Source organism: Mercurialis annua, linkage group LG5 (genome assembly GCF_937616625.2).
Source record: "Mercurialis annua linkage group LG5, ddMerAnnu1.2, whole genome shotgun sequence".
In the NCBI taxonomy this organism is placed as follows: Eukaryota; Viridiplantae; Streptophyta; class Magnoliopsida; order Malpighiales; family Euphorbiaceae; genus Mercurialis; species Mercurialis annua.
Window position 1 is genome coordinate 55,543,172 of NC_065574.1, and position 12,071 is coordinate 55,555,242.

The 12,071-nt window shown below is 34.7% G+C and overlaps 2 protein-coding genes across 3 annotated transcripts; both read left to right on the top strand.

Moving 5' to 3' along the window:
• The first annotated feature begins 606 nt into the window (after positions 1-606).
• LOC126683470 (plastid lipid-associated protein 3, chloroplastic) lies at positions 607-3,020 on the top strand. Its single transcript, XM_050379379.1, has 3 exons — positions 607-1,274; positions 2,255-2,450; positions 2,555-3,020. Exons 1-3 carry the CDS (start codon positions 613-615, stop codon positions 2,864-2,866), a joined length of 1,170 nt encoding a protein of 389 aa, XP_050235336.1. The 5' UTR covers positions 607-612; the 3' UTR covers positions 2,867-3,020.
• Positions 3,021-4,741: 1,721 nt separating this feature from the next.
• LOC126681203 (lysine-specific demethylase JMJ13) lies at positions 4,742-11,374 on the top strand. Of its 2 annotated transcripts, none has more exons than XR_008790710.1 (11): positions 4,742-5,142; positions 6,045-6,429; positions 6,733-6,889; positions 6,975-7,194; positions 7,816-7,869; positions 7,961-8,040; positions 8,138-8,415; positions 8,536-8,931; positions 9,040-9,451; positions 9,604-9,888; positions 10,564-10,699. XR_008790710.1 is itself a non-coding variant. In XM_050376673.2 (11 exons), exons 1-11 carry the CDS (start codon positions 5,140-5,142, stop codon positions 10,924-10,926), a joined length of 2,628 nt encoding a protein of 875 aa, XP_050232630.1. In that variant the 5' UTR covers positions 4,744-5,139; the 3' UTR covers positions 10,927-11,374. The 2 variants fall into 2 exon arrangements, 1 of the variants encoding a protein (XP_050232630.1); XM_050376673.2 differs by having other exon boundaries at positions 4,744-5,142; positions 9,040-9,446; positions 10,564-11,374.
• Positions 11,375-12,071: the final 697 nt, after the last annotated feature.

Consider the following 12,071-nt stretch of genomic DNA (forward strand, 5'->3'; position numbering starts at 1 on the left):
TGTTTAAGTAATTAGGGTCCAAATTAATACAAAGATAAGTAGTTTTTCATAAAAGGCCTAACGTCTTAAAAAACCCCGACCTTTTAGCCCCTTTTCAATCATACCCTGACGTTGAAAATTTGTCAATTTTACCCTATTTTGCATTTTTGTGTTTCAATTGTATCCTGAAAAATTAAATTAACGTCTTTTGCGTTTGGAAATTTGTTTAAAACATTCTCCATGTCTCGCATATATTAATTGTATATTTTTAAATTTTTTATTTAAATTTAGTTAAATTAATTAAGAATTTAAATTAGTGTTAATTTGATTATGGTTTTTAGTTAGTTTTTAAAAATAAAGGACTTATTTGTACTTTTTTGAATAAAAAAGAATTTAATTTCATGTTTAAACTTAATTAATTGAATGATTTCATCATTTAAGTAAAAAAATTAACAAAAATTAAAATATTGGGGTACAATTGAAAACGGAAAATTGAAAAGTGGATAAAATTGACAAATTTTCAACGTCGGGATGGAATTAAAAAAAAGTTTAAAGATGAGGGGTTTTTGAGTGATCAGGCCTTCATAAAAATATCAAGTGTTATTTGTATCTTGTGCGTATTTATGGTTTAAAATGAAAAGTGGAAGAGAAATAGTGATTATACTAGAGGACAGGATGGCCTCTCTTCTCTCGTTAAACTCCTCTTCTTCCATCTTCTCCAAAAATCTCAACACCCAAACCTCTTCTAAAATCCCAATACCTCTCCGTTTCTTCTTCAACAAACCCTCTCTATCACTTCATTTCACTTCCGTAGGTCTACTTCATCCAAAATCCGTATTCCACTGCTCATCCTCTTCATCTTCTTTCGAATCCGAATCCGAATCCGCATCAGAATCTGAATCCAAACCCAATGCTTACCAGACCCAGGATCCTAATTCAAGCTCTTCCCCAGTTATTGTCACCGACGAATGGGGCGAAAAGACAGAACCAGAACCCGAATACCCTTCAGCTTTGGACGCGGATCCTCCAAAGGATGATGACGAGTGGGAGGAGGAGTATGCTTCCGGGGGAAATGGTAGTACCGGCGGTGGTAGCGCGGCGGTTGGTAAGGATGATAGAGTAGAGGAGTTGAAGAGGTGTTTGGTTGATACTGTTTATGGCACTAATTTTGGTTTTGAGGCGAGCCCTGAAGTCAGAGGAGAGATTTTGGAGTTGGTTAATCAGTTGGAGGCTTTGAACCCTACTCCTGCCCCTGTCGATGCTTTTCCCAAATTTGATGGCAACTGGGTTTTGTTGTAAGTTATTTAAGCTGCTTCTTTTTAATGCCCAACCAAAACATACCTTCTAATGCATAACAAACAATCTACATAATCAATTGTAGATTCATATTGCTGGTCTATTGATATAATTTCAAAGCCTATTTGTAATGTTGGCATTCCAATATTTAACCCTTGCTATGTTGGTTGAGGTGTTCTAATCTTGTAGTTTATCATTTGAGAATAATTCAACGGGTTAACTCTCTTCTCGATGATTTTGAATGCTGAGACAGGTCCTTGAATGACTCTTTAGAATTACACAAGTTCGCGATTTGGGTGACTTAGACGGTCATTTGCTGTTTGTTTAATTTTAGATTTAGCTATTCTATGATAAGTTCCCATGTTAAGCAAACTTTAAGTTGAACATTCAGAATGGGGAGTATGACTTTGGCATGCTGTTGATTACCAAAATACTATTACATGGTACTATAAGAAACACAACTGAGGTTACACAGCATGAAAGTGTTAATTCTGTCGTCTTTTTCTTTTTCAAATCCATTTATCATCGCTTTCATTTCTATTCTTACACCTAAAGAAAGATGACCGAGGCTAGACAGTATGAAAAAAATAAATTCTGTCTTTTTTTCAAATCGACTTATCATATCTTTGCTTCTCTTTCATTTGTAGTCTTACACCTAGCTTTGTTCTCTTCTCATTTTCTTCATGTACATATACTTAAACAACTTCAATATCTTGTCTCATGGCATGCTAGCACAATACTAAATACTTGTATACTTCAATATTTTAAATTACACTTGTCATCGCTTGCTTTGCCTACATTTTCAGACTCATCTTTTCCTAGTTATATGGCGATTACGAGTTTTATTTGTAAGTTCGATCCTCAAATTTCAAAAAGCTGCATTTTGTTTCTCAATTGGATTATAGTTGAAGCTGATCATAGTTCCACTCTTTTGTATGGATTTATAACTGATAGCTATAATTTGTTCTATACCTGATAGGTATACTGCATTTTCTGAGCTATTACCAATTCTTGCTTTGAGTTCGGTGCCTCTGTTGAAAGTTGAAAAGATATCCCAAGCAGTTGATACCAGCAATCTTACCATCACAAACACGGCTTCATTGTCGAGTCCTTTTGCCACTTTCTCATTCAGTGCAACTGCCGCATTTGAAGTTCGAAGTTCTTCAAGAATACAGGTACCTCCTAGAAACTGTGGTAATAAAGGCGGCTTTTGATGTTTGATAACTCTTTGGCTACTTTGAATTCCTGAACTTTACCGGCTTACTTTCAATATATCCAGGTTGAATTTAAAGAAGGCACACTGCATCCCCCAAAGATAAACTCTAGGATTGATCTCCCTGTAAATATCGATATTTTAGGCCAGAATATCAATTTATCACCAGTGCAGCAATCACTTAACCCTCTGCAGGACTTGGTGGCGAATATTTCAAGAACTATTTCCGGGCAGCCGCCATTTAAGGTTCCAATTCCTGGTGACCGGTCAAAGTCATGGCTTCTCGTTACATTTCTCGATGAGGATGTACAGATATCCAGAGGAGATGGTGGCCTTTTTGTTCTTGTTAAAGAAGGAAGTCCTCTTTTAGATTTGTAAACAGATAAGATGATAACTATATTTTTGACCTTTTATTTCTTACAGACAAGAAACACAGCTTAGAATGTAAAGAAGGCTGGTAAAAAAAAGATTGCAAACTTGAATTGAAAACCATTATTTTATCCAGTAAATTATACTATGTGATATTTGATTCCTTTGTGTGTAAATTTTCAATAGAGTAAAAGCTATATCTGTTATTCATTTCAAGCAGCTTCTATGGTGATAATATCTGGGAGTTGGACCAGTCCCATGATCATCACTATACCTGTTGTCACGGGCTTTGCTTGGAGGGGCTTCAATCGGGTCCAACTGTTTTTATTCATTTAAAAGTAAGTCATTCTGACACCTATTCATTAATAATTTAGAGTTCACTAATGATATTCCACTTTTATTTCTATTAAATTTTAGTCATTTCATTCATTTTGATATTAGTCGATTAAATTTTTAACCAAATTACTTTGACCCCCACATATACCATAATCTATAGTTTGATATCTCTTATTTGAAAAAATCTTACTTGATGACTGTTCACTTTCAATCGCGTTAACTATTAGGAACTTCTATTAATTTCGTCAATGATTTAGTACTCATTTTCAAATGATTTGCCGCCCCACTTTCAATTCCGTTAACAATTTGGTATAAAACATTAATAAAAACCCTTTGTTGTTTATATAATTGAAAATAAGCGGTAATTAAATAGAATTTTTAGAAAAGAGATATCAAATTATAAATTATAATCTATGTAGAGTTTTCAGAGTAATTTTAACTAAAATCTTAAATCTGATCCGTATTTATATCATGTGAATTATAATTTCATGGACAAAAATTAACTTTGTATGTCGTTTAAATAATAAGTGCCTTGGTGTATAATGATACTATTAAGTGTGAATCGGGGCTCAAAATATTTGTTGACAACAATGGTTTGCTATTTGGTGCATAAAAAGTGTATATATTGAAATGGCAGTTTGAAACCTCAGGCTCAGGTCATTGACATTGGTCATGGATGGAGGTCAAAATGGTCAAAATTCTAAAGCGGAAAGCTTCCAAAATCAGCGAAACGCGATCTAAATGAACCCCAAAAAAACGCGTTTTGGCCGGCAAGCCCCGTTTGGTTGAACCACCTGACAACCACCGCTTTCCTTCTTTTCTCTCTCTATTTCTAACCCATTTCCATCTTTTTAAAACATAAAAAGCAAGCCGAAATATACATTTAAATCCCTGCATCATTCCACCTTTTCCAATTAGATCCCTCTATTTTTATGTTTCAATATTTGATTCTCATACTTTTAATTTTATACATATTAACTCCCTTCATCACATAAATAAAATACACGAATTTCACATCTTATTAGTGCGATTGAAATTACCTTTTTATTCATCTTTACATCAATTATTTTGACTTCAATTTTTATGAGATAAAAATACAAAAAATCTCTTCAAGTAATTCAAAAAAAAACATTTTAATTCTTTTAGCTATTAAAACTCTCAATAATTTTAAGCATTGTGAAAAATCCATTAAACTTGTTGAGAAGAACGATTAACCCTTTTAATTTATTTGTTTGACACTTAACTACTCATATTTTTAGTTTTTTTTCAAGCGTGAATGTTTTTATTTGCACCATTTAAAAATATTGAGGGTATAGATTGAAAAGCAATAACTCTAACATTGTTAATATATTCTACGACAGAAATATCTAATGTTTATAAAATTAAAATATAAGGATTTAATTTATATTCCCTAAAAAAAGGGACTTAATGTACATAAATTATAGTTAAGGAATCCAATTTAAAAAAGTGTGATATTACGAGGATAGAAAAATTGGGTTTTGCCAACTGTTTTTATAAAAACTATAAATTATCATCTGTTACTTCTTTTTCGGTTTTCTAGCCAGTCCTTTCCCTTTTCTCTCACATCTTCTGTTGCTTCCTTTTCTTTTTATTTTTGATTAATTTAAATTATCTTTCTCTCTCCTCCTTCCTCTCTCTTCCTTCCACCGGAAAACACCTCATTTCGCCGGCGTCCTCCATCTACTCCGCGTCCACAATCGGAAAATCCGTTTACATTATCCGAACTCGGTATAATTCGGATCTCTCCGAGTTTGACTCGGTTCCGTTAAATGTTTGGCGCGTTTTAGAAGAATGTGGGGTCCTCGATGGGGAAGATCGTGATCTAGGGTTTGGATTTTGGAGGTTTGGAGTCTACTAGTCGGTTAAAATTTCTTTAATCAGAAATTTAAAACACGGAGGCCTATAGAGCACCAACACGGCATGAAATGGTACGTGATTGTAATAATGTTCTCTTTCTAATTTTAGGCTTTGTTAGGTATTTTAATTTTTTGGAATTTATGTATATTTGTACTTTTATTTTCATTTGCCAGATCTTGAAGCAATGTTCTTAAATTTTTAATATTCTATTTAATTTAATTTATTGATAATCATTCTCTAGTTGTAGGAGAACTTTTAGGAATAATTTTGGCTTGCTAACATGTTTAAATTCATTACGATGGAATTGAAATTACTCTTCGTGTTTTTTTTTAATTTTTAAAAATTTGCTGTTTGCATGCAGGAATTGATTGTAAATATATTATTATTATTGTTACTATTGTGGTCGTTGTTTCTTTAACTTTTGTTTATATTTAATTTCCCATGGTGAAATTATAATTTGTAATGTGTACGCCGTATTAGTTGAATATTAGTCGTTAACATGCATTAAAGTCGGTGGGTTGTATTAAGGGTTTGGTGGTTAATTTTTACGGAGTTGATATGGTCATATGTCAATCCTGGTCAACTTTGTGGGTTTTATGTTGCATAAATTATTCTAGTTTTTTGCAAGTTATTCGATACCCAATTCAAGATGGGTCCAGTGAGTGCTCATTGCTGGCTTCTTTTGTGGTGGTAAATTGTTAATTGATTTAGTCACATGTGGTTGACCCGGTAGCATTTTGTGATGATAGAGATTCTCAAAGGACTTTTATCTTCTTGTTTCTTCTCATGGGTATCATCTGCATGTAATAGCTGTGCCTCTTCTCTGTGTTTAGAATTTCAGTAGGAGAAATTATATGATTAAGAGAATCTAGAGAATATGTGGACTTCTTGATAGGTTAATTAATTTTGTTTTCATAGAAATATTGTTGATTTAGGAGGTTTCATGTGATGTTATTACTGTAATCTCTGACAGGTTGAAGGAAGGGTCTGTCTGTCCAAAGAGGCCAGAAATGGGTTAGAATTCCTGAAGCATAAAAGGCTTCAGCGAATGAAATCAGAAACTGTTACTGACACAGTAAATGTTCCTAACATGATGAGTAGAAGTGGAGGAGATGCTTTAAGGGCTTCAGCATCTTGTGGTGTTAGATTACATGGTAATGTGGATTCATTTGTTCCCTCAGATTATCCTTCAAGTGCAAAGGATGCCTTTACAAAGAAAAAGGTCGATAAGTTTGACACAAGTGATCTAGAATGGACAGATAAAATTCTGGAATGCCCTGTTTACCATCCTACAAAGGAAGAGTTTGAGGATCCTTTATTGTACTTACAAAAAATAGCCCCAGATGCTTCAAGATACGGTATATAATATTCTTTTTGATGAGAATTTTCTCCTTGTTAACACTAGCAGCTTTTCAAATAGTGGGTTGTTATACATTGTTTTTTGGCCTATGGATATGCTGCAGACCGTCTAGCAATATATATTTGAGAATTAAAAATAAAATACCACATTGTGGTCATTCTGTTTGTTACTTGTTGCATTAAATATACCCCATTTCTTTTGCAACCTCTGGCAATTGCACCTTAAAACAGCTAGAATGATCACATTTCAAATTCCTGCACTCTAGTTGACTTTTATCAACTTTTTCATTGTTGATGTGCAGGCATATGCAAGATTGTTTCTCCCATAACTGCTTCTGTTCCAGCTGGTGTTGTACTAACGAAAGAGAAAGCTGGTTTTAAGTTTACAACCAGAGTACAACCTCTTCGTCTTGCGGAGTGGGATAATGATGATAGGGTCACCTTTTTCATGAGTGGAAGGTGAGTCTTCATACTTGACAACAAATGTAACATTCAATCTGGTTTAAACTCTGAGTGTAACTTCTCAATGAATGTAACTCTTCAGAAATTATACATTTCGTGATTTCGAGAAAATGGCGAACAAGGTTTACGCTCGTAGATATTGTAGTGCCAGTTGTCTTCCTACATCTTACCTGGAAAAAGAATTTTGGCATGAAATTGCTTGTGGAAAGACAGAAACTGTTGAATATGCATGTGATGTTGATGGTAGTGCCTTCTCATCATCTTCCAGTGATCCACTCGGAAATAGCAATTGGAACTTGAAGGTATTGTTTTTTGCTTTTTGCTTCCATCATTTTCTCTTTCTTATTCTTAGAGGGTCGTCAATTAATTTAAGATGATAAGAATTTTTTGCAGAAGTAACATTCAGCTGAGTGTGTTAACTAGATTTCTTTTTCCTCTCTTTTTAAAGTAATTGATTACAATTTTCCTCTTGCTCGTGTGTAGTATCTGCACATGTATGTATGGAATTGGGGAATGATGTGTTGACCTTTCAGATTCAGAATGCTCTAATTATATTGAAAGATGTTTTGCACTGAACTTCTGTAAGAGTGATACGCTGCATGGTGATACGCTTTTACTATAATTTTTAATTATCAGGAAAGAAAGTTAATAATAATAGTGAACCCATGTGGCTGTAGTAGATAAACTGTGTCTGCATGGTAATATCATAGTAAAACAATGTATATTTTCTTGTGTGGCATTATCTTCTCTAGCCTGTATCATATGTCAGTTGCAACGTTTCTATTCCCATGTTATTTTTCTTTGAAAGAGTTATTTTTTGACAAATACTTGAATGATTTTGTTAAAATCTGTTTTCTTGGCAACTTCTCAAATGAAGATTATGTGATCAACTATTACATTTTATTTTTGCTTTTAAATTTCAGAATGTTTCGCGGCTGCCAAAGTCTATTTTACGTCTTCTGGAAACGGCTATTCCGGTAAGTATTTGTAAACCATTTCTTAAATTTTCTGGCTCCAACTTTTTGTATCACACTTTCTGTAAACTCACTTTCATTTTGTACTTCTCAGGGGGTAACAGATCCAATGCTTTACATTGGAATGTTATTTAGTGTATTTGCCTGGCATGTGGAGGATCATTACTTGTACAGGTATGTATACACCTATTGATTTCATTTTATTTTACACATCTTTTCTTATAGAGATTTGTAACACGGTCTCAGTAACTCATTTCTATTGCCATGGCAGTATTAATTACCATCACTGTGGAGCCGCAAAAACTTGGTATGGAATTCCTGGTCATGCAGCTTTAGCATTTGAGAAGGTGGTTCGAGAACACGTGTATACTCATGATATTTTATTAACTGATGGAGAAGATGGGGCTTTTGACGTTCTACTGGGGAAAACAACTTTGTTTCCCCCAAATATTTTGCTAGAACATGGAGTCCCTGTTTACAAAGCTGTGCAAAAGCCTGGGGAGTTTGTTGTTACTTTCCCAAGAGCTTATCATGCTGGATTTAGCCATGGTAAGATATTTTGATTAAGTTGCTAAGAAGGCTGGGAAGTGGTGACATCATTTTTCATCAATTTTTCTATCCCTAAGTCTTCAAACCTAGTCATTTATAATTCTATTTGCAAATTTATAGGTTTTAATTGTGGCGAGGCTGTTAACTTTGCAATTGGTGATTGGTTTCCAATGGGGGCTGTTGCTAGCCGACGCTATGCACTTCTAAACAGGATGCCTCTTCTTCCACATGAAGAGCTTTTGTGCAAAGAAGCCATGCTTCTCAATACAAGTCAAGAGCTTGAAGAATCAGACCATTCTTCTGCAGACTTGTCAACTCATCATTTTATTAAAAGTTCTTTTATCAAACTTATGCATTTCCTGCATTATGCACGTTGGTCTCTGATGAAATCAAGGACATGTTCTGGCCTTTTGCCAAATACCTATGGAACTGTAGTCTGCAGCATATGCAAACGGGATTGCTATGTAGCTTTTCTTAACTGCAACTGTTACATGCATCCTGTCTGCCTTCGTCACGGTATGATTTGTTCAATATCTGTTGGTGTGTGTATTATCTCTTATAATTTCATCTCATTCATTGATCTTGTGTCTTGGCTCTTACTGATGATTCTGCTCTTCTTCTCAGATTTCACGTCTCTTGACTTCTCTTGTGGAAAGAATTATACGTTATTTTTGAGGGAGGATATTTCAGTAATGGAAGCTGCTGCCAAGAGGTTTGAGAAGGAAGATGGAGTAGTACAGGAGATTCAACGGCAAGCAAAAAGCGGGGATGATTTGTTTTGCTATCCCTCTTCAAGTACATTTCTGAGTGGATTAGAGGATGTATACTCGCCTTATTGTGAGATTAAATTTGAGTTCAATACTGAGAGTTTCACGACACTTCAGAATCAGTCACAAGACTTTAGCCAGTCTGCATTAGTACAGGACATTAAAGATAGTAGACCTCTAATCTCAGAAACTTCCGTCTCTTGTAATGCATCGATACTGTATCCTATCAACGAGCAAATTGGAAATTCTTCAGCACCCAACAATGTGAGGTTCTTCCTTGCTCCCAAAATTGGTTCCCTGTTTCATTCTGATTTCCCTATTGTTAAAAATATGTATGGCGATCAGTGGATAGAGCCAACAATTATTATTGACTAAATTGGTTTTTCTTTTTTCCTTTTCTTGTTTGTGTTCATTTAATTAGAAGCGAAAGGGAGAGGCTGACATTAACATTGAGAATGGTGATTCTGGAAAGTTCTCCGAAGAAGTATCACACGGCATGCATGAGTCCTCTGTATCTTCTTTATCTCATGATGAATGCCCAAGTACCAAGCAAGGTGATTTACATGGATCAGAGGTTGGACCTAGTGTAGATCAACACAGCGATGATTCTGATTCAGAAATGTTTAGAGTTAAGCGTCGTTCTTCTCTAAAAGTGGAGAAAAGATTTGTCGCTGATACTGTTTGTTCTAGGAATTCTGAAAATCAGGTATGTATCGTTTGTCATTTTTATGTGGAGTGTATTGTGAAGGGAACTTGTCTACTGCTTGAGCAGGATAGCAATTTGCTTAGTATTTCTTGGTTTTCTTTTTTGTTGACGGATTCTATGAATTCATCTTTCTAAAACTTTTTGGGCTTTAAACTATATCGCGTGGTCAATAAGATTTTCTTGGATCCTTCAATTTAATCTGTCATGAACAAAATCCAATATTTATTTGGGAAGAAAACATTAGGGACATTTACAGTTGAATATGGCTGTGCCTGGTCCAGAAAATGGAGGTCTAAGGGTTGGATGTATAATGAATTCTAAAAAGAAAGCATGAGATGGTGCGCATGCAAGTAATTGGATGTGACCTGTTTTTGAATTAGTGCGAGATAATCTAGAACGGGCTTTCTTTTAAGGTGACAAGGTCAACTAGAAAGTGCGGCGCAGCACCTTCACATAATTGAAGGTGTGCATGCAAGTTGGCTGGTCACTGAATAGATTGTAGTATTTCGTAGTATAACATCTTATACAAAGCAATGATGTTGCTCGATAAAATTTCATAGCTTTTTGTGAATTATTCTGAAAATGAACAATTTGTGTTTACTTAAATGTCAATTTACTCCTGTTTTTGCTTCTTAAATTTTTCTTATGTTTCCTTGTATTTGTCTATTTAAGCAGGGGCTGAAACGATTGAAGAAGCTTCAGTTTGAGGGTAGATATGGTCAAACATTATCGGGTTGCAGTCGAACTAATGATGAGAAAAGCCGAAATGCTACATGCACGTCAAATTACAAGGAAGTTATGGCGAGTGCATCAAGGGACAGGTTTTCCAGGGCAAGTTCTATTCCCATATCAATCAAGATTAAGAAGTCTTTCAACGATGATAAGAAGACGAGACAACAAGAACAACACAGAGTAGGTAAGTTCCAGCATGAGCGGGGGAAGACCACTAGGGAACAACCACCGCGGATAGAGATTGGGCCTAAGCGTCTTAAAGTCAGAGGCCCATCGTTTGTAGGGTCAGAGAGCAGGTTAGATTGACTTTTGGATCATGTGATTAACGAGAAAACTGGTTGGCCTGCCTCTGGAGCCATTATCTAGAGCCTGACTTTGCTAACTTAATTTTCTCTAATGGGATTCTAACAACACGAGAAATCCGAAAGATTAATTGTGGGAGCAGTGGAAAAATTAACCAAGTTTAGGAAATCTTTATTCTTTTTGCGGGCCTCAAATTGGGGTACTTTGCACGGATGGTGATTCTTCTAGTTCTGGTTCTGGAGGCGGGGTGTTTTTTTCGTCCTTCGTGAATGCTGAAAGAAGATTGTGGGTGTAAATTTGTTTTTAGTGATATCAATTCTTGTGAAGGAAGTTGGGTATTCCCATCTATCCTTCTTTAAGGTCATTCTGCTGCTTCCTGTTAGGTTCGTTATTCTTTTTGTAGCAATGGACTACTTTAATAAATACAGAGAAATACCCTTTTTCTCTTTCACATGTAACTGTTTTATACTTTGAACTTGTTCCTTTGCTTCTTTTAATGCTTGGAGAAATTCCATGTGGTTGAATCCTTGTGAAGATAGTGAGATCAAATAGATTCTCATATGCCTTGTCATATAACTGAAAAGATGGTGATTAGAAGGTAGCTTAAACCGAACTCTCTTTAACGTCGTGTTTGAAAAATTGGCTCGGCCATTTACACGGTTCAACTGGTATTGCCTTTTAATTGAAAATGTGATTTGATTGTTTTTGTGTTGAGAAGATCATATAAACCAGTGAGGCATCGAACTGGTTGAATCGATATGCTGATTATCATCGTTGTTAAAAGTAGGTGTTTGTAAATTATCAGTGTTTATATTCCAAAATAAAGCATACAGGTGAACTTTGTATGATAGAAAAATGGTTTAAATTCTATTATTAAAGTATCATCATAAATGATAGTTATGGTTTCCATAGATTTTGAAATAAAAGGTTATACGTGATGTGCCATTTAAATCATTCTACTTTTGAGAGGACAAAATGTGGGGAAAACCTATGAAGCTTTAGAACAAATATTACTTTAAAGAAAAAAAATTATACATCACTTTAAATTCAAACAAAACTAGAATTAATGAATTTAAAAGTTATTAAAGGTTTTAGTTTTTAGTTTTATTAATCTCTCTTTTATAGATTTATTATTTCTTAAATTATTA

What these genes read in the sequence shown, in the direction of transcription:
- LOC126683470 (XM_050379379.1), top strand. Translation starts at nt 613, where the DNA reads ATGAAAAGTGGAAGAGAAATAGTGATTATACTAGAGGACAGGATGGCC. An exon ending in GATGGCAACTGGGTTTTGTT is followed by an intron (nt 1,275 to 2,254) that starts GTAAGTTATTTA and finishes TATACCTGATAG; the next exon opens with GTATACTGCATTTTCTGAGC. An exon ending in GAAGTTCTTCAAGAATACAG is followed by an intron (nt 2,451 to 2,554) that starts GTACCTCCTAGA and finishes CAATATATCCAG; the next exon opens with GTTGAATTTAAAGAAGGCAC.
- LOC126681203 (XM_050376673.2), top strand. An exon ending in CCCAGATGCTTCAAGATACG is followed by an intron (nt 6,430 to 6,732) that starts GTATATAATATT and finishes GTTGATGTGCAG; the next exon opens with GCATATGCAAGATTGTTTCT. An exon ending in ATTCTTCAGCACCCAACAAT is followed by an intron (nt 9,447 to 9,603) that starts GTGAGGTTCTTC and finishes TCATTTAATTAG; the next exon opens with AAGCGAAAGGGAGAGGCTGA.